Here is a 27,232-nt window from a genome sequence, read left to right as displayed (position 1 = left end):
AAAAGATGATATAATGTGTATAAGGATGTATCTTTTTTTTTCTCACAGAACAATGCAATTCAGATTTAGCAATAAATGATAGAAAAGAGAGTAAGAACCTGATTGTTTCTGATGAGGTTTTATCTGGCAGGTCGAGTGGCCAACTCTGATGTGGACTTTCTTAGGTTTCAAGAGAACAGATTGGGTTTAGATCTGATTGGAGAACAGACATCGGTTGCCAGGAGTTTATAATCTAGAAATAATAAAATAAATATGTGGAGTAAATTAATGAATGAACAAAAATAGTTAAAAAGGGATATTCTATTATTTTAATGAATCTTTTGGATGATTAATAATTTAAATAATGTATGGGCAATAATTAGATTTATAATTTGAAAGGGTGATGAAGAATATGGAGATGCAAATAAGGTCAAATATGATTTATGCCAAATATAATTCCACTAAAATGTGAATATATTACACTCTTAGGTTTCTAATTTAGCACATAAAATGACTCTTGCTAGGCAAAGAGTTTAACAGTAGAACTAATAGTCCAGGATCTAGAAATAGTGAGATAAAAGAATAAATGTATTCCTGTGGGAAAGTATAGAATAGTAGTTAAGAGCATGGCTTCTGAGATCAGAGTATCCCTGCTCTTTTACTTTCTAATAACTTTAGACAAGATACTAAGCCTTTTTCATTATTTATAATGTGGGTTAGCAATGCTACATATTTTATATGGTTATTTTAAGTTATAAATGAAACATATGCAAAGCACAGCAGAATTTGAAATGTTAAGGTATTCAATTAATGTTAACTCTATGAACTATTAGGAGAATATTTGGAAAATCCAGGGAGCCATAGTCAATAACTCTCTTCACGTTTTCAGGGCAGCTAAATACTTTGATTCATAGTAAATAACATATGTTACCTTGTGGAGATGAGGAAGGTCATTTAAATATTAAATGTCAGTGGTTTATTCAAAGACTTTAGTAAGCCAGTCATGGTGGCTGATGCCAGTAATCCCAGCACTTTGGGAGGTCAAGGCAGGCAGATCATGAGGTCAGGAGTTTGAGACCAGCCTGACCAACATGGTGAAACTCTGTCTCTCCTAAAAATACAAAAATTAGCCAGGCGTGGTTGCATGCCCCTATAATCTCAGCTACTTGGGTGGCTGAGGCAGGAGAATCACTTGAACCCCAGAGGCAGAGGTTGCAGTGAGTCAAAATCACACCACTACACTCCAGCCTGGGCAACAGAGCAAGATTCTGTCTAAAAATAAATATATTTTAAAAATAAGTACTTTACTAACCACAGACTTACAAAATTTGAGTAAATAAAACTCAAGGAATGGGGGACATTTTTATTTTAGCAGAATTAACTTGCTTCTATAAATGAGTGAATTGGAGGCAGAGTGTTATAAATTATGTAACCACCAGATGTCAGTATTGTCACAAATTAAACCTCAATGAAGGCTTTTTTGAAAGGAACTTGGTTTCGTGTTGAATTCAATTAAAACTCTAAAATCGGGGCTGTGGGCAGTGGCTCACTCCTGTAATCCCAGCACTTTGGGAGGCCGAGGCGGTTGGATCACGAGGTCAAGAGTTCGACCCTCCTGGTCAACATGGTGAAACCACGTCTCTACTAAAAATACAAAAAATTAGCTGGGCATGGTGGTGCGTGCCTGTAATCCCAGCTACTCGGGAGGCTGAGGCAGGAGAATTGCCTCAGGAGGCGGAGGTTGCGGTGAGCGGAGATGGCGCCATTGCACTCCAGCCTGGGTAACAAGAGGGAAACTCTGTCTCAAAAAAAAAAAAAAAGACTCAAAAATATTGTATTAGAGAATCTCCTTCTTCGGAACTTTTAATATTATTCTATGTGCTTGTGGCAGTTGACGCATTAAGAATAGAATCCTGTTTAACTTCTGCTTGGTACTCTCACTGTTTCATGCCACATTTACTTAGCTTTTGAGTAGAGACCTTTGTGATGTTTTATTTGATCAGTTCATGGAGTGTACAAATTCTATTTCAGTTAAAATTGGTTCATTAAAACCACTAAAACTGGTACTTTGTTTATAGCTTATTTAAAAAAAAACAATAGGAACTCTATTCCAAGTTTGACAAATTATTTAGCTTTGTTCAATATTTTGTCTACATTGCTGAAATAAGTTCAGCTCCAGAAAAATAATATGTAATTCTATCTGTCATAAATTAAGATCAAGTTTAGGATTAAGTTGCCAAATTTTGAACAGACTCCCTTAATTCCACGCTGTTTAAGATAATATTTCTGATCTATACACAAAAGGGTAATTGACGTACTCCTCTCCACCACAAAATGAATTGTTTGTAAACTATTTAAATCTTAGATTATTCTTTCAAATTTTCATAAACAAGTTTTAAATACTACATTTGAATGCCACAACAAAATTGTCAAAATTACATTTTGCAAATGAAATATTTGCTATTAGGAAAAATCAAATTCCAACTACAATAAGAAACAATGTATGTATTGGTAATATTGCAAACTTTTCTTTACATATCTAGTACCAACCTGGTTTACCTGAGTTTAAGACAACTTATGAAAAAGACCCCTTTGGATTAAAATTTAAGTCACAATCCTTAAGTACAGGTGAGCTGTTATGATGTTATGAATATTGCAAAAAATAAACTATCTGTGTTATATGTTAATAGTATTAACTGTAAAAGCTTAAAGCTAAACAGGTGGATTTTATTATCAACTTTAATAATATGGTAAATTTTTAAATGCCTTTTTAATTATTTGCAACAATACATTTACTTTGCTACCACAACTGTTACTATAGTATTGAAGATAATTTTTGTGACTCAATGTGTCATGTATAGAGAATAAATGGACTGTAATGCTTAAGAGAATAAACTCTGGAGCCACGCTGTGCAACTCTGAATCTTGGCTTTACTGCCCCAAATCACCTAAACTGTCTACCTAGCGGTTTCCCCATCTGGAGATGCAGATGATAACAACTGTATCTACATCGTAGAATTAATGTGAGCCTTAAATATGCTAAAGGCACTTAGTAATGTATTAAAAAGCACATGGAAATAACCTACAAACAGGCATGCTATTATTACTGTTATGGAGCCATTTGTTAAGTGTTAATTCAGAGTTAATTTGTATTGTTTAGCATTTCTTATTTGGATTAGGATGGATAATATCTGAATGCTATATTTATATATTATAATTATATATAAAACAAAATGTTAACAGTGATTGTCTCTAAATAGTGAGTTCACAGTAACAATTTATTTCCTCTTTTTCAAAATGAGGAGCAAATAATTTTATACCCGTAAAACTACGATAATTTAGTTTAAAATAATGTACACATTTTAGCATGTGTTATACTTATAAAAAGTGTCATCTAGGTGTGTAATTAAAATGGAACATGTCAACTTTTCTAGTATATGCTATGTGTAACTCCTTTTGGTAGAAAATGCCAAAGATACTTTATAAGGCCCTCAAGCTTAAAAATATTTTAAGTAAAACCTAAGGTAAAATGTTAATGTGAAATATACTATCCCAAAGGAGATACTTTAGAAAGACACATCCAGAGAAATAACTGATGGGATTGGAAGTGGAGTTTGAAGAAAGACAAAATTAATTCCTGCAGAACTGGCAGAAAAAATAAGAAGAGGCTTTTTTAGATTTATATCTATAAATTATTCAACAACTTACCCCTTCTGTGTCCTGATCTCCAAAAATGATACATCTGAGAGACATCATGAACAAATACGTGTCATTGCTAAGCTTTTCATTTTTCTTCGTATCTCTAGTAAATGGATGCCATTTACTTAAAGACGATAAACAGAAGAACACTACAGAAAAATTTATCACCCACAAGGGTTGTGAATGCACCTGGGATTCAAAACTAATTTTGACGAAAGCCCCATGGCCTGTTAGATCTGCTTCATATACGGTGAGTTTGACTTTCTCTGTAGCTGTTGGAAATGCTTCCCGCACTGTAGTCAACAATTGCTTTAGTGCAGGAGTTTTTTATTCCTTGCAGTGTAAAATATATTTATGTCTTCAAAAATAAAGCATATAGTCTCTGCTTTTTTTTAATGCAAATAGTGGATTATCTAAAATTTTGGATTTTCTTTTCTTATTGCAAAGAGAATTGGTATAGTGGAATAAGGTGTTGATGACAAAAGCCAAACTCTGTAAAGCAGTTGAAGAGGTTTTTTCAGAGCCAAATTGATGATCACAACCTGTAACAGTCTCAGGAGGTCCTGAGAACATGTGGCCCAAGGTGGTTAGTTTACAGTGTGATTTTACACATTTTAGGGAGACAGAAGTTATAGGCAAAAATATAAATCAATACATGTAAGGTATACATTGATTTGGCCTGGAAATGTAGGACACCTCGAATCTTGGAAGCTTCCAGGTCATAAGTACATTTGAAGTAGGGCAGACAAGCCCCAAAACTGGGCATAGGCTGGGAAGGTTCATGGCTTCATGGGCAGGCCTGTGGTGTTAGACAGCATCTTTTATTGAAGCAGCAGTGTGCATAAGCAGCAGAAGCGGAGATACCCCACAGGCGCAATCCCCATGTAGCAGCTCAGGGGCACTTCTGCAGTCATATTTACACCCACTTTTAATTACATGCAAATTAAGGGGTGGGTTATCCAGAAATCCCTAGAAAAGTGGTGGTACCTTCCGGATGCTGACATCGCAATGGTCAATGGTCATGACACTAGCAGGGCTGTCTCTTGGAGAGATGCTTTCAATGCCTCTTCCCTGTTTCAACCAGTCTTCCATCTGGTCTGGAGTTGAGTCCCACCTCCTACTTTAGATTCAAAGATTCTCCGATTGGCAATTGGTTGAAAGAGTTAGCTTTGTCTAGAGGGGTTAAGTAAGCTTGAGTTAAGGTAAAGAGTGGGGATTGTGGAAGCCAAGGTTCTTGTCTTGAAGTGGAAGACTCCAGGTAGCAGGCTTCAGAGACAATAGATATGAAGGTCTTATCAGATCTTAAAAGATATGAGACTGTCTGCAAAAGAGCGACAGCATTGCAGGGCCATTTTGAAATACGCCAAAACATAGTACATTTGGGGGTGAAATACTTTTATTTCCTTCAGAGCTGGTATCTGTCATGTAATGCTACACTAGTTGGGTTGAAATGGGTATCTTATTGCTACAATAAGATTGTTTGTTTTGTCAGTCTTAAGGTCTCTGTTTTAATGTTAATGCCGGTGAGTTGCACCTGAATTCCAAAGGGAGGAGGCTATAATGAGCCTTGTCCCACCTTTTCTTCCCATCAGAGCCTGAACTTTCTTTTGAGGTTTCTTTGTGTCCCCTCACTCATGAAAGGGGGCCATTCATTTGGTTGAGGGGTGAAGGGCTTAGAGTTTTATTTTTGTTTTACTAAGGCTTAAATATTGTAAGAAAATTTTCCAAAATTTCCTCTTATGTCATTGGGAATCACCAGAAGTTCAGTGAATGACACTCACATGAGAAGGCCTGAAAAGTCAGCTCTGCGATACAATCATAAAAATAAAATGTTGGAGCACATACTTTAACCCAGGCTGAAATTCTGCCCTAGTCACGTAAGGATGTTTTGTAAGCCCTTTAAGTCTAAGCAGAACAAGATGTGAATCTGGATTACAGATATGCTTTTAAAGCAAAGATTATTAAATAGCAAATTTTAACAAATAAACAATTAAAGTTAATACATGTCTGTCTGCTTTTACTCACTTCCTTCGTACCATCTTCCTTCAGAGACACAGAAGGCTGCGTGATGCATACAGTGCATTTATGGATCGTGTGGAAGAAAAGTTTACAAAGATATGCAAGAGCAGGTGGGCAAAAAAATTAGGATTTGTTGTTAAATACTTTTATTAACTCTTTGACATTACTATTCAATTTCTACTTTAATAAAACATATTTTATCATATACATGCTCTACTGTCATAGGAACTATAGGTGAAGTACTTGCATGGTGCTTAACTGTTTCAAGTGGAGCCTAAAAGAATCCAGTCCCTTTATCAAATAATTATTATTTGAGAATTTCATTGCAACCTGTTTTCTAGGTGCATAATCACCCTTCACAGCTCTCTTTATTCACATGTCAATGTCATCTCTGAGAAGTGGGGAGGAGGGTAGATTAATGTCGTCGATAGAGTTTGGGCTATGAGTTTGATGAAATGAGTTCAAATTAAGAGTAATCCCCCTAAAATTTGTGATCTTGGATGATTTGCTTAAATTTCTGAGCCTATTTTCTCAGGTTTTTGGAAAATTAAATAAGATGACATATATAAACTGCTGGCACAGTCCCTCCTGTCTTCTTGATTCAATTATTACTATTACTGTGAATGATAATATAGAGATATGGCCTTACATGATTATAGAAAAGAAACATATTGCCTGTGGCTCAGTTTTCTCATTTGTAGAATGAGAGTAGAATAATAGTACCAACTCTGTAGAGTTACCAGTGAATGGCTGCATTGTCTGGGGAATTACCCGTGGTTTGTTGTCTCATGCGGAGAAAGAATTCAGGGCATGGACACATGTGGGTGGATTAAGGAGCAGAAAATTTAATAGAAAAACGAAAAGAGAGAAGAGAGCAGCCCCTTGCCAGAGAGAAAGAGAAACATCAGAAATAGAGGAAGGCAGGCTTACTGCAGCAGAATTTATAGGCAGGCTGGAGGAGGCGGTGTCTGATTTACATAGGGCCCACGGATTGGTTTAATCAGATGTCACATTTACATAGCATACGGGAAGGCTGGCCATCCCATCCTAACCTTATTATGCAAATAGACTTTCCACTTGACCAGGACTACCTTCTCTGCTCTTTACTCTACATGTGGTTGGTAAAGGGAAGGGAAGAGGGAGCCCCCCCATTTTGAAAATGCTTAATCTCAGGTAGTTATTTTCTACCAGCATTCACTGGTGCCAGCGTCCAGCTTGCTTGTCTGTGTCTGCAGCTGCTTTTTGTTAGAAAATGATTTGGGGTTGCTTTTCATTAAAAAGAAAAACCTTACCGAGGACTTCCATACCCTATCTGCCTAAGTAATTTCCTCTTAACTCCTGTATCGCTATGAATAGTCAAAGTTCGTATTTGTGAAACACTTGGAACATGGCACATGACACTTAGTAATTGCTACCTAAGTATTTTATGAACAACAATTCAAAACCAGGCATTTTTTGTGTACAAAATAAGATACATAAAATGTCTAGGGACGAATGAAGTCAAGAGCTTTATGAAAGATGAGAATGAGAGACTACTCAGTAAGATTAGTCTTTGGATTTGTATGAGGGACTACACAGAGTGAACAGTCAGCAGGTAGCTATCTCCAAAAGGACCACATGACAGATGAAAAAAGAGTAGATAGGTGGCCAGAAAGTTGTCTCCACATGATCAAAAATTTGCTTTAGGTGGTAAGTATGAAGTCATCCAACTAATGATTTGGGATTTAGACTTGTTCTTACAAAGTTTACAAAATGGTTGTTTTAAAATGCAAACATCCTGCCATGTGGACATAAAATTCTTAATTCGTGTAGCATAGTGGGAGCTTCTCCTATACAGTTGATATACTAGAGCTTAGTAATTGGTGGCTCAACGTAGAAGAAAATGGCATGGTGGTCCATCACCAAAACTTTCTTTTCTGAAGGTTGCTTTTTTTTTTTTCTTTTTGAGATGAAGTCTGGCTCTGTCACCCAGGCTGGAGTGCAGTGGTATGATCTCAGCTCACTGCAACCTCTGCTTCCAAGATTCAAGCAATTCTCCTGGCTCAGCCTCCCAAGTAGCTGGGATTACAGGCGCCCACCACCACACCTGCCTAATTTTTGTATTTTTAGTAGAGGTAGGGCATCACCATGTTGGCCAGGCTGGTCTTGAACTCCAGACCTCAGGTGATCAACCCACCTCAGCCTTCCGAAGTGCTGGGATTACAGGCATGAGCCACCGCACCCAGTCACTAAAAGTTTCTTAAAGTGGTTACAGAAAATTATAGATTACTATTGCTGCCTGTAACGCTATGAATTCATGGCCTCTACCCCTTTTTGAAAACTTCAACCTTCATAGGTGTCACTAGGAAGCATACTTCAAAAGCAAATCTACCTCAGCATTTCACAGGCTTCTCACAATAGAAATATTTTCATTTGAAGTCATAGTTCCTCTTATTTTTCAATTAAAAAAAAAATATTTAATGTATTTAGCAAACATCCTCATGAAGGTTTAAATAAAATGGCTTTATTTTTCTCAAATCATTAATTTTAAATATGCTGTGTTGGATCTCCCTCCCTTCAGCTTGAGAACAACTTTGGCAGAACCTATAGATTTTCAACACTTCATTTGTACTAGCCCTGTCATTTCTATAATTTAAACGCACATACAACTATGAAAAAGTTATGTAAGTCAATTTAAAAATATCTGTAATTTAAGATATATTCAGCCATGAAAATTCAGGATAAGAAATAAATATGACTTCTATTTCACATTGTGCATAAATAAATACATTCATGTGGATTATAGATCTGAATGTGAAAGGAAAAATAATGACACTTCTGGAATACATTTAGAGAATTAAATGATATCTTAAAAAGAACCACAAAAGCACTATCTGTTAAGAAAAAATTATTGAACATTCTACTTGAACATTCAAACTACAAATTTCCATTGAAAAACATCATTAGGAAAGTGAAAAGGCAGACAGCTTAGAGAGAAAATATTTGCTACTCATGTAAGCAAGAAAATGTTTTGTATTAATGATATATAAAGAACTCATGCAAATAAAAAATAGACATATAATCCAATGGAAAATAACAGGAGGCCAGGCATGGTGGCTCACTTCTGTAATGCCAACACTGGTCGGCCAAAGTGGGAGGAACTCTTGAGCCCAGGAGTTTGAGACCAGCATAGACAACTTTGGGAAACCCCGACTCTACAAAAAATTTTAAAAATTAGCCAGGTGTGGTGGTACACACCTGTGGTCCCAGCTACATAAGAGGCTGAGGTAGGAGATTTCCTTGAGCCCAGAAAGTTGAGACTACAGTGTTTCTTCTGCTGCATTCCAGCCTGGGTGACAGAGCAAGACCCTGTCTCAAAGAAAGAGAGGAAGGAAGGGAGGAAGGTAAGGAAAGAAAAAGGAAGGAAACAGGGATTTCACACAAGAAAATCTCTAAATGACAAAACATGAAAATGGATTCGTAAGTAATCAGAGAAATATGCAGTAAGATGCACAATGGAATGCTGTTGCACAGCCACCAAAATAGCTCAAATAAAAAGATAGACAACCAGAAGCATAGGATTATTCATAGGATCATTCATGCAGCTGATTAAGACATAACTGAGACTGGGCAATTTATAAAAGAAAAAGATTTATTGGACTTACAGTTCCACATCATGGCAGAAGGCAAGGAGGGCCTTCTTAAGTGGATATCTTAAGTGGATGGCAGCAGGCAAAAAAAGAACTTGTGCAGGGAAACTCTTGTTTTTAAAAACCATCAGATCTCATGAGACCCAGGGTGGATCACGAGGTCAAGCGATCGAGACCATCCTGGTCAACATGGTGAAACCCCGTCTCTACTAAAAATACAAAAAAAATTAGCTGGGCATGGTGGCGCGTGCTTGTAGTCCCAGCTACTCGGGAGGCTGAGGCAGGAGAATTGCCTGAACCCAGGAGGTGGAGGTTGCAGTGAGCCGAGATCGCACCATTGTACTACAGCCTGGGTAACAAGTGCGAAACTCTGTCTCAAAAAAAAGAAAAAAGAAAGAAAGAAAAGAAAAGCATGGAAAAGACCTGTCTCCATGATTCAGTTACCTCCCACTGGGTCTCTCCCACAACACATGGGAATTCAGGATGAGATTTGGGTGGTGACACAGCCAAACGATATCATTCCACCTCTGGCCCCTCCCAAATCTCATGTCTTCACATTTCAAAACCAATCATGCCTTCCCAACACTCCCCCAAAGTTTTAACTCATTTCAGCATTAACTCAAAAATCCACAGTCCAATATCTCATCTGAAACAAAGCAAGTCCCTTCTGCCTATGAGGCTGTCAAATCAAATGCAAGTTAGTTATTTTCTAGATACAATGGGGTACAGGCATTGGGTTAATACAGCAGTTCCAAATGGGAGAAATTGGCCTGTTAAACAAGGGAGCCACAGGCCCCATGCAAGTCTGAAATCCAGCACAGCAGTCAAACCTTAAAGCTTCAAAATGATCTCCTTTGTCTCCATGTCTCACATACCAGTCAGACTGATGCAAGAAGTGGGTTCCCACAGACTTGGGCAGTCCTGCCCCTGTGGCTGTGCAGGGTACAGCCTCCCTCCCAGCTGCCCTCATGGGCTGGTGTGAAGTGTCTGTGGCTTTTCCAGGTGCACAGTGCAAGCTGACAGTGAATCTACCATTCTAGCATCTGGAGGACAGTGACCCTCTTCTCACAGCTCCAATAGGTGGTGCCCCAGTAGGGACTCTGTGTGGGAGCTCCCACTCCACATTTCCCTTCTGCACTGCCCTAGCAGAGGTTCTCCATGAGGACACTATCCCTACAGCAAACCTCTGCTTGGGCATCCAGATGTTTCCCTACATCTTCTGAAATCTAGCCAGAGGTTCCCAAACCTCAATTCTTGACTTCTGTGCACTCGCAGGCTCAACACCATGTGGAAGCTGCCATGGCTTGAGGCTTGCACCCTCTGAAGCCATGGTCTTTTTCCTCCTAGGCCTCTGGGCCTGTGATGGGAGGGGCTGCCACAAAGGTCTCAGACACCCTGGAGACATTTCCCTCATTGTCTTGGGGCTTAACATTCAGCTCATCATTACTGATGCAAATTTCTGCATGAATTTCCCCTTAGAAAATGGGATTTTCTTTTCTATTGCAGTGTCAGGCTACAAATTTTCCGAACTTTTATACTCTGTGTCCCTTATAAAACTGAATGCCTTTAACAGCACCCGAGTCAACTCTTAAATGTGTGGTTGCTTAGAAATTTATTCTGCCAGATACCCTAAATTATCTCTCTCAAGTTCAAAGTTCCACAAATCTCTAGGGCACTGGCAAAATGCTGCCAGTCTCTTTGCTAAAACATGACAGGAATCACCTTTACTCCAATTTTCAACAAGTTCCTCATTTTCATCTGAGATCACCTCAGCCTGTACTTTATTGTCCATATCACTATCAGCATGCTGGTCAAAGCCATTCAACAAGTCTCTAGGAAATTCCAAACTTTTGCACATTTTCCTATCTTTTTCTGAGCCCTTTAAACTGTTTCAACCCCTGCCTGTTACCCAGTTCCACAGTTGCTTCCACATTTTCAGGTATCTGTTCAGCAGCACCCCACTCTACTGGTACCAATTTACTGGATTAGTTCTTTGTCATGTTGGTGATAAAGACACACCCAAGACTGGGCAATTTACAAAAGAAAGAGGTTTATTGGGCTTACAGTACCACATGGCTGGGGAAGCCTCACAATCATGACGGATGATGAAAGGCATATCTCACATGGCAGCAGACAAGAGAAGAGAGCTTGTGCAGATAAACACCCACTTTTAAAGCCATCAGATCTGGTGAGACTCATTCACTATTACTAAGGCAGCACAGGTAAGACCTGCCCCCATAATTCAATCACCTCTTACTGGCTTTCTCCCATGACACATGGGAATTGTGGGAGTTACGATTCAAGATGAGATTTGGGTGGAGATACAACCAAACTGTATCTTATAGGCAAGGGTGTGGAGCAATTAGAACTCCTATACACTGCTTGAGTGAGGAGAATTGGGCAAGTACTTTGGAAAAATGTTTTGCAATATATTCTGAAGTTGAACGTATACACCCATATAATTTATGACACAAAATTTCATTCTAAATGCTGTAAAATTAACTGATATATATATTTGTATGCACTAAAAGATACATATAGGAATGCTTATAGCAGAATTATCTGTGATAACGTTTAGAGACAAGGTCAATGCCGATAAATAATAGAACGGATACCTAAAGTGTGACATATTTGCACAATAGATTAATCAGCAAAGAAAATGAACAAAATGCTGCTATATGCAAGCAATAGGTATGAGTCTCACAAACATACCAAGGAGTTGTTTTAAAGCTAGATGCTATATATATGTACAATGTATATATATATATATACACACATATCTGTATATGATGTATTATTATTCCATTTATATAAAGGAAAAGTCTTGTCCATGTGTAAGAAATCAGGAAATTGACTTCCTTTAGGTTGAGGGGAAGGAGTAAAATAACCTTCTGGGTCCTGGAAATGTAATATTTTCTGACCTTGATGTTGGTTACCTAGATACATTCACTTTGTAATACTCCATAGAAATATTTATTTAATATCTGTGCACATTCTACATGTATGTAAAACTTTAATAATTTTTTTGATTGGGAGATTCTTTGTAATTGCTTTAAATTTCAAAAAGAAAGCAAGCCTCATTCATTCCAAATTAACACTCTAATCTCACATCCAATTCAAAATTTCTTTGCTTTTTCCACAAAAGCCTACCTTGTAGGATCTGGGAAGAGAACATTCTCTCTTGTTTCTCTCTTTCTGTACCTTGTCTTAATCACACTCCATTGCTTCTTGATCTGCCTTTTATCTCCAAGGTGTTGGTGTCCAGAGGAGAAATGAAAGAAACAGGGGCAAAAAGCTCAGGTAAGAGAGACTACTGTAATCGGCCATGACATCCTCTGTGTGGCTGATGTCCAAATCGTGACTGGCTTGTGAAGGACATTTTTGCGCATTATTCTGTCCTAGACAGGGGCCTCATTCAGCACGGTCCTCTGAGAACCAACGTCCAGCAACTTTACCCTAAGTCCCTCCCTCAGCCTACTACCTCTTACAGGTCTATTAAGAGACATCTTATCATTGGTGGGATTACTCACAAGACAACTGGACCTCATCTATTTTATTAATTCACTGTGTTTACAGAACCCTCTATACAGCTCACCAAATGGCATGAGTACAGAAGACCCCCATTTTCCTTTCTCCTTTCCTTCACACTGTGAGCCACTCATTTTTTCATCTCCAGATACAAAGTAGGCAGCATGCTCTATGATCAAATGCGCATCCCTAAAACCTCTTGGGGACATATATGAAATCACTCCTACCAGGAGCTCCTGAACCACCTTGTACTAAGGGGCCCCACAGGTGGCCCCTGCAGTTCTGTAGCTCAGCAAGCATTCATCTAGAGCAAGCCTGCTGGTTTCCTCCTCTCATATGCGCCCTCAATCTTTGTAAATGATAATCCTGAGCATCCATGAGTTGGCTTTGCAGGGATTATCTTTTGTTTTTTTCTCACAGAAATTAGAAATGGGTACTCCTCAGGGCTTTCCCCCAAGGGTGATTATGCCTACTTTAAAAACAAGGCCTTCAGATGTTTGATTGTTGAATTCCTTAATTTGGTTGGAATAGAGCATGTGAGTAAGTGGTCTCTCCTACTCACCTTTTAAAGAGCCCCATAGGAATAGGACTTCTAGCAGTTTCTCTATGGTATTACCAAAACACCGGGAGTTTAGTCTAGGTCCTGCTGCTCAACACACAGAAAGTCAATCACTGAGACAATGAGTACTGCCAAGAAAGAAGGCTTTAATCAGGTGCTGCAGCCAAGGAGATGAGAGCTCAGTCTCAAATTCATTTCTCTGACCCAACTAAACCTATGGGTTTATATAGCAGGGAATGTGTAAGAAAACAAGAACTAGGGAGGGGCAAGGATGCAATTATGATGAATGAGGGCTCCAGGTTTCTCACTGTCGGATGTCACAATCTGGTGAGTTTCAGTTCTTAGATACTTTTTTAAGAGGCATGAAGGTCGTTTTCCTGAGGAAGGAACTCAAGTAAAACAATGTAAGCTTCAAGCTTTAAGAACAGAAAGGTCAATTTCTACGTTTATCAAAAAGAACTGTTTATGGGATTATTGGGTTGGTTTCAATGGACCATAGGAGTACCTGTCTCCCAGTGTTAGCTTTGAGGCTTTTCCCCCATTTCAAGACAACAGAAAACACATCCCCTTTCCACATCCTTTAAAAACTTGTAGTCCTTCCCTAAAGGAGCTCCTACCTACTCTCACTTAAGTGAGAAGCTCATTGTAATGCTTCCATGCACTATTCTACCTTATTAGTGCTAATGGAGAAGGAAAAGTTGAATTGTGTAAGACAGGATGTATTTAGAAACCCTTATTTTTGCAGCATTTAATTGGCATTTATACAGGAAACTCAGCAATGTGCAATCATTTTCATAGGTATAACCTTACTCAGTTGTCTTCTGACCATGCAATGTTTAGTCAGGTATTATAATTATTATTATTGGAGATAATTATTATTAGTGTTATAATTTTATAAGCTGGGAAACTAAAGGTTTCACTGGGAATTTAATGTTAACATCACTTATTCAAATGGCGCCCACAACACCTTGTACTTGCCCTCAGTTGCACGTGCATGCTTTCTGATAAATACGGAAAATGAATTTGACTTTTTGGCCAACAGAGTATAGTTCTACTTCCACATCATAGTTGTAGTCATGTGCAACCATTCTTTTTTGTTATTGTGCCTTTATAAGCCTGGTTTTAGTTATTTCTATAGTGAATAAGAGGATTAAGCAAATGACATCTAGCATTTGCAGCCAAGTTTCTGTTCCCAGGAGTGATCTATCAAGTAAGTCACCCTTTATAGAAGTTGATTCAGTGAGTTCTGCTCACACATTTTTCTTTTGTTCATTTTAATAGCTGATGGACCAAACCAGCATAGGGCTTCCTGAACTCTGGCCTGAACATTCATCTCCCATGCATTTCCCAGTGAGGAATGAATTTTGGCACCTTCCTGGATTCTACAGAAATCTACACTCTCCTAGAGGCATGAGAAAGTGATAAAACAACAAATGAAATTTGCGTAATTTGAAATGCCCTTGTTACAACATGGATCAGAATCTAATCATCAGGCTTTGGATTTAGTCTGTGAAAGTTAGACCTATGAGTGCTGATAATGTTGTGCTTTCTGTTAATACCCAAGCTTAAAGAGATGCCCCAGTCTCAGGTAAAGCTAACATGAGATGAATGAACAACTATATGCTTACTAATTTTGACCACCATGTCCCTCTAAGGCCAGAGATTGCAACTGTTTGCATCCTTCATGGAAATAAGAATTACCTGGATGTAGCATACATTCTACTAAAGGATGACTGTTATGCTGGGTGGGGAAGTAACAGTTAAAAATCAAAGATTTTTACTCAAAAAAATAGAGAATAAGATAGCAACCAGAGCTGAAGTCATTCAAATATAAATGTGGTACTTTCTCAGGAGATATCATCCAGAGACAAAAAAAAAAAAAAAGAAAAGTTTAATTCATGACACAGTGAAGTTTTCCTACAGTTTAAATTGTTCCTAGAAATAGATTTTATTTCAGGAATGCCAGATAGTTAGTGATAGTGTTTATTTCTGGAAGAAAAAGTATATATATGACCTTTGTGTTCATATATGCAAGGTGGCATGATCAACATTTACTTAGTGTGTTTATGGTATATTGAAATCAATATTTCGATCTTCATTTTTCAGTTTTTTCAATACACTTTAAGACGCTTACCTGAGACACACAAGTATATCAAGGGAGAAGCTCTCCAACTAACAAATAATAAATGTCCTTCTTAAAGATCATCAGGCTTGGAGAATTTATAGTTCCAACTAGAGGGAAAGGTCTCTCTTTTAATATGTTAAAACAATTTTCTAAATTTTTGTTTAAATATTTTCAAGGAAAGAAAACAAATGACTTGAAATTTCTTCTTTGTTTCTGATCAAAATTTGATGATTATAATTTAAAATTAATGAAAGGGGAGGGTAGGATTTAATGCTACTGCCAGTTTTATCGAATGGATTATCCTATCACCTTTCCAATTTCACCATGAAAACTATTGAAATAAAACAAGTAAGTATTTAATAGCTCTGTTTACATAAGCAACATTAAGTGGAAAAATGAGGTAATGAAATTAAATCATTTCCCAAAGGATGTTTTGCATAATTTAAGTTCCCTGGAATTTGAATGTGTAATCCATGAAAAGAAATGTGCTCTTTGGAAAAATAAAGGCAGCAAATACTGGATTAAATAAATCAGATACTTGAATTTACTCAGGATATGTGAGTAGAAAGGTAGAAGTGCCCAGGACTTAGTCCTTGGCCTGATCTATTTCCTATCTGTATACACTCTCTTGGTAATCTCATCCTTTTATTTATTTATTTATTTATTTTTTAGAAACAGGATCTTGCTTTCTTGCCTAGGCTGGAGTGCAGTGACAGTCATGGCCTACTGTAATCTCAAACTCCTGGTTTTGAGTCTCCCACCTCAGCATCCTAATGTCATTAATTCTTATTGCTTTAAATGTTAGCTTCACACCCAAGATTTCCTAATATGTATACCCAGCTCTGAAATCTCTTCCAAACTCCAGACTTAAATGCTTATCTAGGGCAACCTACTTGACATCTCCTCATGATCTCTTATTAGACATTCTCTCAAATTCACCAGATCCAAAATTTAACTGTGATATTGTTTTCCAATCCCTGCACAGTCTTGCTTATCTCAGTTAATAGCAATTCCATTCTTACACTTGCTAAGGCAAAAAATAAAAATAAAATGGAGATACCCTTTTTTTCATTTTTTATCTCACACTCTTTGAGCTGTTATATCATGAACCCAACAAGTTTCTACTGCTTTTAGTAAATTGGCCCAAATCCTGTCATCTCTTGCTTTAATTATTATAATACCTTCCTATCTACAGGTCCCCTGGAGGCAACATCCACCTCAGTCTATCCTCAACACAACAGCAGAGTTGTCTGTCTGACTTTTTAAACTGGAATTTTTATCATATTGTTCTTCTACTTAGAACCCTCCAATGTCTTTACATCTTAAGCCAAAGTTCTTCTAATGTCCTTCGTTATGTAGTCCTGGTTATTTCTCTGTGCTCATCTCCAACTACTTTTCTCCAATCACTGGGCTCCTCCAACTAATAGAGAAACCTCATGAAGGAAGGAATTTTGTCATGTATTCACTGCTGTGCCCCAGTGCCAAGTGGAGTAGATGATGTACAGTAAGTAGATGCGCCTATATAGTTATCAATGAATTACTTCACTCAAATAGTCTGAGACTTGTATACAGTATAGACGACTTAGTTATTGATTCCCACTCTGGGGAGCGCACAAAAATCAGTCATCCACTAGCAGTTGAAAAGAATTAAATTTGATTTGTAGGTAAGAACTTTTATTTATAAATTCATACCTCTATGGAGTCATTTGCTCTTCCACTGTTTTGCATCTGTCAGGAATGCTAAAATTTTAAGATTCTTGTTCATTGCACTTAAAGTGGAAATACTACCCCATGAGGTAAAAAAATGAAACTTTTCGGGAAATGCTTGCACTTAAATTATTGGTAAGTCTATGTCTTTTCATTAGAGCCAGACAAATATTGTCTTAACTTCAAGTCTTGCTGAGAACATTAATGATTAGCTGCTCAAATCAGCATGAAATAAATAGCCTACATTAACATAAAACTATGGTATCTATGCTCACATCCTTGCAAACAATAGATAATAGCAATCTATAAACGTCTGGTTATATTTATCTTCGTGTACTGTTTGTGAATTCTGGATTACAAAGTGACTTGCAGAACAATATTAGATTATGCCATAGCTGAATTTTAAGGAAAATATGCTGTTAGTTTACAGAAGAAGGGCAGTAAAAGCCAAGCTATATGTTTGTAATATATCAAGGACTTGGCTGCATCAAAGTATAATTTTCGAAAAGTCAGACAATAACTTGTATGTGTATTATTAGTTGAAAACGAAATCTTTCAAGCCTTCTAAAATATCTATTAAACTGGTTGCGGTGGCTAACACCTGTAATCTCAGCACTGTAGGAGGCTGAGACAGGCAGATCACTTGAGGTCAGAAGTTCAAGACCAGCCTGGCCAACAATGTGAAACCCCGTCTCTACTTAAAAATACAAAAATCAGCTCAGCGTGGTGGCTGGCACCTCTAATTCCAGCTACTCAGGAGGCTGAGGAGGAGAATTGCTTGACCCCAGGAGGTAGAGGTTGCAGTGAGCCAAGATCACACCACTGCACTCCAGCCTGGGCAACAGAGTGAGACTCTGCCTCAATTCAAAAAAAAAAACCTATTAAATCACTAGACTGAACACATAGCAAAGATTTATAACTCTTTACTGAGGGACTCAAGAAGATGAGAAAGGTGGATAAAAGACCATTTTGAAATTCTGGATATTTGTACACATGTTTAAAAATAAATTTATGGGCTTTCTAGGTTATTTACAAAGCTGCTTATCTTTCAGGACAATAAAACCATAATCGATAGAATTATCCTCTCCACCAGACAGAAATCATTTGCATTCCTACTGGAATGAAATCTACCACATAATATATAATTTTACAAAGTCAGGACCTTAGTTAATGATAAACAGTGAGTCATACAGAGCTGCATTCCTTTAAACCAGTACTCCTTGGATTTTCAATAATCAAACTGATAGCATTATCTGGCCAAAGTCTGAAAACAATAAAGTCTTATATACAGTTTTTTAGGAGTATAAAGTAGTATGATGTACTTGGGGAATACTTTGGGAGAATCTATTAAAATTTAAAATATAAATATAATTTGAGCCATCACTTTCACTTCCAGGAATCTTTTCTTCAGAAAGAATGATACTCATATGCTAGGTAACATGTAGAAACCTGTATCTTTAAGTATTATTGTAAAACAAAAATCCTGGAGAGAAAAACTAAATGTATGCCAGTGTAACAATGGTACAGCTATACAATATAATAGAAGACAGTGATTTTTTTAATGACATAAATCTATGTGTACTTTCTTGAAAATATGGTCCATGACAAGTAAAAACTTAAGATAAAACAAAAATGCACACTATTTTGGTGCTATATATGTATGCATACTTATACATATGTACATTCATACAGCCCTGTGTGTAAATATATATACATGCATGCATATATATGTGCATGCATGCACACACACTTGCTTTAGTCTGTATATATGTTTATAAAATAATAATAGCTAATATTTACTGTGTTTTTACCTTGTGCTAGGCACTATCCTCCACACTGCACGAATTGATTCAATCCTCAGAATCATTCTATGAGCTAGAGATCAGTATTCTCCCTTTGTAAAAGCAATTTGCTCAAGTCACACAGTTGATAATAGAGCTGGAATTTATTTCATACAGTTTGTCTCGAGAGCCGCACCTCTTAAACTATCTATTGAAAGTTCTTTAAACAGGATCAGCTTGAAAGCAAAAGCAGACCCCAGAGCCTGGTTAGTGTTGTCAAACTCTTAACGTCCTAAGGATCTTACTCTTTCCTCTAAGTCTTGCATGAGCTTTTTGAGGGTTCTTGTTGCCTTTTTCAAGGCTTAGGTTCCTTTTGCTTTCTAATTCAGGTCATCGAATTCTAACATTGGTCTCTAAATAAATACTTCAATGGGCTAAAATGGAAGGTCTGTGAATTTAAAATGTTAAGATTCTATTAGATAAGGAATGCAGGTTTGGAGAAAATACTGACATTTGGAGAAAAACCTTTTCATTGGAGACACAGTAAGATTGACTTAATTCCAGGCTTGCTGACAATATTAATAATTAAGTTTAAAGCAATGAGGAAAAATGACCTGCACTTGAATAAAGCTATACAAAAATGGTGAACTAAAGATGAACCTGTTCCACTCTTTGGTCAAATAATTACATTAGCAATTGGTAAAGGCCAAGGTATAAACTGCTGCTTATATTTCCCTTTGTAATATTTTTGAGTAAGTGAAAATTTTGAGCAAGTTTTGAAAAAGTGACTATCTAAAAAAAAAATAAACAATATTATTGTCCATGTTATGTGGAGATTATCAAGCCCTTATTTAGGAGAAAAAAAAAATAATGTTTTCCAAAGCGAATTCAAACCTGATGCATGTTAAAAACCAAAGGAAGTAATTTTTAAAAACTTAGTATATTTTAGTAGATTTCAGGATAACTTTCAGAATCCTTCAGCTGTGTAGCTACATGCTGCATTTTTGCCTTTTTCTGTACAGCAAATACTTTTCTAAAACTTGTTTTCAAAGCAATTATTGTACCAAACATATTCCCTCTATATATTTTAAATTAAATGTGAATGCTGTCCCAGAGCAAATACTAACTGGTACGTATTGAGCATACTTTATGTGTTCTAGTTATTTATGTACACTGTATGCACAGTCCAATTGAATCTTTACAACAGTGTATGTATGTATGTTTCATATATATGTGTTTAATATAGGTTCATCATCACCATTTTACAGATGGTGAGGTAGAGGAAGTTACTAATTTGCCTAACTTCACATAATTAGTAAGTGGAGCATCTGGAAATCAAACCCAGGTAGTTTTTATTTTTTAAATTGCAAAGTCCAGATCCCTAACCACTATACTCAATGTCTCTAGAGTTTAAGCACGTTAATGGCAAGAAACAGGTTTCAAATGTCTTTTCATCTCTAATTTTATAACTGGAAAACTACTATGAATTTTTTTTTAAGTTGGAGAATACATTTTCTATGTTTTCTAAGATGGAAGAAAAACTTAAGCAAAGATAATCACCATTTTTTTATTGACTATAGAGAAACATTCCATTTTTTCACAAGTTGAAACAGAAGTTAAAATATTCAAATTTTAAAAAGTTTCCTGTCATAGAGATAGGACTATAAATATTTAAAATTTTCAATTTTGTTTGTTAAACTTTTAAACTGCTCTTAACAGATGAGCAGAGAACATTCACTTTTACTTTCGTAGTCCCAAAAGGGAAAGTTGAAGGCCAAGCTGAAAATCTGCTTAGCTCATTCAAATGACACTAAAGAAAATGAACCTCCTGAAGATGTTTTGAAGAAGTTCCCTTTCCCTAAAAAAGGGCAAAAAAGCTAAAAATTTACATCCTCACAATAGAAAGCCTGAATGGCAGAGGCCTACAGAATTACTTACTCTCCTCAGCCTATCAACATTCTCTTTCAGATTTTAGCATTCACAGTTCAGAGTGTTTACATTATCATGAACTTTCATAATAAATGTGGCAATAAATGCTACGCTACTAATTTGCAAGTAGCGTTTTAATGTAGAACACTCTCCCTAAAAGTACATAATCATTAATTTAAACATTTCAATAAGATGAGCCAGTTTTACTTACTAATGTCCTTTGGGCAATTGTTCTCTGTGCTTTTATAAATTACTTTTTTCCTTCACAAAGTCATTTGATTATATTAGATACTTATTACTTGACAGTTAGTAGTACAATTGCTTGATGAGAGAAAAAGTAACATCTGTAGACAAGATGTGCCCTACACAAACTTGGAGAGGAAGAAAGTTACAGATGATTATCTCACATAAGAAAAAGCAACTCACACTTACAGTTTAATTGTGCAATTGCAGGATGAGAGAAAAAGCAACTTCTGTAGACATGATCTGCCCTACACCAACTTGGAGAGGAAGAAGTTACCAATGATTACATCACATAAGGAAAACCAACTCATATCTGCCCATTGTTTTGGGAAAGGAATACAAATGTCAGCGCTGAACATAGTGGGCCTAGTGGACTGCTGGCACCTTAAACTCTGACAAATGTATCCAGCCATAAACACTAAGAGCTTTATTCCTTTCATAAATATTTCAGATGGCAATTACAGCTAAATGATTTTTAAAACCACACAAAACCAAAGCTGATTCTTTTATTAAGAGAAACTCTCTATAATGGAGAGTTTTAAACATAAGCAAAAGTTGAGCTAGGAGAACAGTGAACCTCTATATGTTCATCACTTAATATCAACAATATCATCATCACTTCGGCAATGCTATCTCATCTATTCACCCTCAACTTTCTTCCTGGAATATTTCAAACGATATCCCACACATTGTATCATTTTATTCACAAATATTTCATTATATTGCTAGATGAGAAAAAATGCTTTTTATTTTTTTACCTTTTATTTGAAGGAATATATTCATACACTATAAATTTTCATTGTTATTGTTTGAAAAATTAAATATTGCAATCACTTAATAAAAGCCATAAATGCAAGAGAATAGTAATTAAGACAACTAGAAAAAATAAAACTGAAGCGGAACCATTTTCCTTTATTTTTCTGTCTTCTCTTACTTTAAGTACTTACTAAACCATTTCCTTCTTGCTGCTTCCTTGATTCAAAAGGTAAATCTGCTCAGTGTGTCATTACAAGCTTTACAACTAGATAAAAAGTAAGACCAAAATAATACAATACAAAACATATTAGCCTTAACAATAAGTTAACATTTCCTGTGATGTTCAAATGATTTGTGAAGTTTGTAAGGCTACAGGATTTCACGTCTTAAGCACAAGTATTTTTCTGCATATTGCTAAACCACATGGTAATACAATAGTAAATTAATAACTAAGATTTTACAGTTCATGTGAAACACTTCCTGAGTTAAAGACTATTCTTTGTGTCATATGAACTAAAGTAATACACAGGAAAAAGTGGACCTAGAACCGGTACACTAATCTCTAATAATTTTTTATATTACTCTTCAGGTTCCCAAGATTTCTTTAAATCCCTAAGTATTTTGGGGGCATTTTAAAATTTTGTTTTGCTTTGGGATCCTGGATTTTAAGTACACAGAATTGAATTCGCATTACTCCTTGGTTCATGGCTGACTTTTATTCTAACATTGCACCTCCCTTCCTTTATATTTCATTTCAAGATTGTTCCCATACATTATTGGATCATTCATCCCCTTCCCATTTCCACCCAGCATCCACTTACATGCAGACAATGTAGACTCTTCCATACCACATTCCACGTAGTTCACAGCCATTTGTAAATACATGCTTCCATAAAATCTGTTTTTGCTAATATGGGTGTGCTCTTAATTATGTAAGTGGTATTGCATTCTGTTGCATTACTATTTTATTCAACTTTTTTTTGGATTTGTCTACATTGTTATTCCTTCCATGCTGTTTATTGCCTCTGACACTGTATGTTTTATCTCTCATACATATACATATACCACATGTTACTTACACATTTACCTGTGTCTTATCTCCTAGGTTGCCTTCGACTTATTTGTAAACACAATATGCTCTGGCAGGGATCATTGTACATTTGTTCTTGTGCATCTGTGAAGAGCATGTCTAGGGTACAAATACAAGAGTGAAATTTGGGAATACAAAGTATGTGCTTCCAGTTTTCACTAAATATTGCCAGATTGCTCTCCAAATGACTACGTCATGTTGGAGCTGCCTCTCTCAATATTGTATGAGGTTTCTCATTTCCCCACATCCTCACCAGCCTTTGATGATGTATAAATTTTTAATCTTTCTTATTTTTAACAAACTGATAGCTACAAAATAGTGTAACAGAAGAAGTAGAGTCATAGTAGTTGTAGTGGTTAGGTGCATGGGCTCAAAGCAACCCCACCTAGATTCAAATGCTGGGTGTACCGCTGAATACTTGTGTAGCTTTCTGTCCCTGTTTTCTAATCCGTAAAATGAGATAATAATAATACATAGCTCAAAAAGTTGCTGTAAGTATCAGAACAGTTATATTTTAAAAGAATTTAGAATAATGCCTGGCTATTGTAAACACTCAAATATTGGCTATGGGTGATTCCTCCAATTAATAGGACGCCAGCACTAAGTACTCTTCATGCTTTACTGGCCATTCACATTGCTTGATACAGAAGTGGCATCATCTGGGGTAAATACCTAAGGTTTGTTGTCTCATGCCAAGGGAATCGGGGACACAGAGTCACAAAAAGTGTGTTTAAGAAAGGAGATTTAATAGGCGAAAGAAAGAGAAAAAGAAAATAGCTCTCTCTCCTGCAGAGAGAGAGGGGCACCTGAATGGGTCTTCCAGTTCTGTGGTGAAATACCTGGGCTTCTATAGACGAGCTTGGGGAGGTGATGTCTGATTTACATGGGGACCAAGAGATTGGTTGGAACAGGTGTGCTGTTTGCATAGTACAGGAAGAAGCTGGCCATCCCACCCTAATCTTTTATTATGCAGATAGGGTCTCTACCTGGCTGGCACCATGTTACCTGCTTGTTCACTACACACGTGGGGGCAAAGCAAGGGAAGAGAGAACCTCCATGTTGAATACACCTGGGTTCCAGGTATTTCTTTTCTATTGGCACAGCTGCTGGCACTTACCTATGCAAGCTTTTAGCTTGTTTATCTAAGCTTGCCACTTGATTTTTCAGAATGCTTTTTGTTAGAAAAAAAATGATTTGGGCTGCTCTTTTCTTTTTTCTTTTTTCTGTTTTCTGAGATGGAATCTTGCTCTGTCACCCAAGCTTCAGTGCAGTGGTATGATCTTAGCTCACTGCAACCTCTGCCTCCCAAGTTCAAGTGATTTTGATGTCTCAGCCTCATTGATTACAGGTGCATACCACCATGCCTGGCTAATTTTTGTATTTTTAGTAGTGACAGGGTTTCACCATGTTGGTCAGGCTGGTCTCGAACTCCTGTCCTTAGATGATCCGCCTTGCCTTGGCCTCCCAAAGTACTGAAATTACAAGTATGAATCACCACACCCGGCCGAAACTGCTTTTTATTAAAAGGAAATCTTACCGAGGACTCTTACCCTCACTATCTGCCTAGTTTCTTTCTAGCTCCTGTATCAATATTCAAAATTACTGTTCTGTATGTAAGATTTATTAAATTTCTTCTTGCTGAGTTCTTTTTGTTTATATGTATATTCTTGATATACTTATTTAATAGAAAATAATTTTATTTTTACACAGTCTATCAGCCAACATTTTACTTCATCTTTATTGTCTTATTTTGAATTTACATCTTTAGTTTGATGTAGTCAAAGTTATCCATTCTTCCCTTTGTACTTCATGCTGTTTTGGGATTTTGTTTAAGAAAGCCCTTTCTTCTCTGAGCTCATAAAGACATTCAATTTAATAGATTTTGGTTCTTTTGAATTTCTATTTTGTTATATATTACATTATTCTAATCATTTGGTAATCACTACAGTTTCTTGTTAGTTCTTTGTATTTGTCAGTACATTTTCTTAGATTTCTTATTTACACAATTACTATCTATAAATAATGACTTTTTATTTTTCCTAATAGTTCTTAACATCTTGTAAGCCTTTTTCCTGTCTTTAAATTGTCAAAGACTTCTATACCCTGTTGAAAAGTAGTGAGATAGTGGATTTCTTAATGTTTTTTCTTATCATTTTTGCCAACCATAGATGAAATCCATCTAAAGCTTTTTCATTGAATATTTTATTAATACAATTTATTATTATGCCATGAGATCGATAAAGTTCCCTTCTATGTAGCCTTCTAAGAATGTTGAAAAAGAGGACTTTTATTACTTTTTACTCTAGTACGATAATCTTACTGCTTTTTCTTTAAACAAAACATATTTTTTGCTTGGTTGGGGAAAATTTTATTTATGATATTGGCATTGATATTCATAAATGAAATTGAACAATAATTATATTTTCTTGAATACCTTTATTGGGTATGTAGCTATAACAGCCTCATCAAAATGATTTTACCAGTTTTTCTTTAATTCTGTTTTCTACAGCAACTAGAGCACAATAGGGAATAAAGGTGATTTACATGTAAAGCTTTTTGGACCTTGTATTTTATAGGATAGAAGTTTTTGTTTTTAAAACAATGTTGTTAATTTAACATGTGTTTAAGATTTTATATTTTTTACTGCATTAATTTTGGCATTTTATATTTTCTAGAACTATGTTTATTTTACCTTGAATTTCAAATTTATTGACATTTACTTGCCTAGAATATTATAACAAAAATGTCTTATACTTACTTATGGAAAGTCTAGAAATAAGAACTTTAAAAGATTCTGAAGTATTATTGACCGCTATAACCTATGATCAAATGCTGAGATTATACAGTGTTCCCAAAGGGTAGATTAAATTAGTGCTAAAGCACAATCTTCAACTGATTTTTAATTTTATGTGGAAAAATATGTAAGCGTTGATAAGACAGTTTTGGAAAAAAATAGTGAAGACCTACCACAGCAAAGATTAAAGGGAAAGAAATAATGAGTGTGACTAAAGAAGCAGTCTACAGATAAATGAATAAATAAATTAATAGATTAAATAGAAGATTAAGAAACAAAAATTTTACATTTGATAAATATCTTTCAAATCAGTATGTATACATGCTATAACAAATCTTGTTAAGAAATGTGGTTGTAAATTTAGATTAAAATTATATCTTTAGGTGATAACACAAATACATAATTCAGATGAGGTAAACATCTAAGGAAAAAATACAATGTTTCAAAATTATTGGAATAGAGTATATGAGAATGTTATTTAACGTCACATTAGGAAAGGTTTCCTAAGGATAAAACAAAGAGGGAAAATAGTGTATTTGCAACCCATATAAAAGGAAAAACTAAGATACTTAACACAAAAACTAACACAAAATATGTTCAGATAATGTAAGTAATTTCCAGAAGAAATAAAAATTAGTAACTAATGTATAGAAAAATGGTAAATTTCACTAATAATTGCAGAAATAAAACTTTTATAAAATGAGATACAATTTTCATGCATTAGACTGCAAATAACTTTTTAAGGGAAATTTGTTACAATTTAGTGCTGAGATAAGGGAAAATGGTCATTTTTATCCACCGACTTAGAAAACATAATTTGGTGATATCCTTAAACTTTTAAAAAATGTGCAAATCATTTGGCTTAGAAATTCCACTTTCAGAAACCTATCTTGCAGAAATAGTAACATGTATACAAAGAACGATATGTGTGGAAGGCTATTAATATATTATTTGAATTGATCCATATAAAGCAACTAAAAGTACCAAAATAAGGAAACCGCATATTAATTAATACAATGAAATACAAAGCCATAATTTTAAATGAGGTAAATCTATACAGATTTAAGTGAAAGAATGTTTACAATCTGTTAATATGATGTGATTTTAAATTTAAAAAAGCTGCATGCTGATATGCACTCCATTTTTGTTGAAGTACATGTGGGTAGATGAATTTGTGTGTTTATGTGTGAATAACTACAATGTGCTTTTACTGACTATTTTACTAGCTGGCAAGAACTATTAAAATTTATTTGTGGCCAAGTGCAGTGGCTCACGCCTGTAATCTCAGCACTTTGGGAGGCTGAGGCCGGCGGATCATGAGGTCAAGAAATTGAGACCATCCTGGCCAACATGGTGAAACCCTGTCTCTACTAAAAAATACAAAAATTAGCTGG

At 36.0% G+C, this 27,232-nt stretch overlaps 1 protein-coding gene and 1 long non-coding RNA gene across 3 annotated transcripts in view; one reads left to right on the top strand and one right to left on the bottom strand.

Annotated features, from left to right (window-relative positions):
- The window catches only part of LOC128928414 (uncharacterized), a 28,534-nt gene extending 25,986 nt beyond the window's left edge, over positions 1–2,548 (bottom strand). For both annotated transcript variants that reach the window (XR_008473365.2, XR_008473366.2), the window contains exon 1: positions 99–2,548. This is a non-coding gene — a long non-coding RNA (uncharacterized LOC128928414). The remainder of the gene's footprint in view (positions 1–98) is intronic.
- Positions 1–26,471, top strand: part of C11H7orf78 (chromosome 11 C7orf78 homolog) — a 45,101-nt gene extending 18,630 nt beyond the window's left edge. The window contains exons 3-7 of the mRNA XM_009002344.5: positions 2,523–2,607; positions 3,786–3,928; positions 5,728–5,807; positions 12,578–12,626; positions 14,695–26,471. Of these exons, the coding sequence (XP_009000592.3) occupies positions 2,523–2,607; positions 3,786–3,928; positions 5,728–5,807; positions 12,578–12,602 (333 nt within the window). The 3' untranslated portion in view covers positions 12,603–12,626; positions 14,695–26,471. The remainder of the gene's footprint in view (positions 1–2,522; positions 2,608–3,785; positions 3,929–5,727; positions 5,808–12,577; positions 12,627–14,694) is intronic.
- Positions 26,472–27,232: the final 761 nt, after the last annotated feature.

Source organism: Callithrix jacchus, chromosome 11 (genome assembly GCF_049354715.1).
Source record: "Callithrix jacchus isolate 240 chromosome 11, calJac240_pri, whole genome shotgun sequence".
Classification (NCBI taxonomy): Eukaryota; Metazoa; Chordata; class Mammalia; order Primates; family Cebidae; genus Callithrix; species Callithrix jacchus.
The sequence above is the reverse complement of the archived record's forward strand: the minus strand, read 5'-3'. Positions and strand labels throughout refer to the sequence as shown.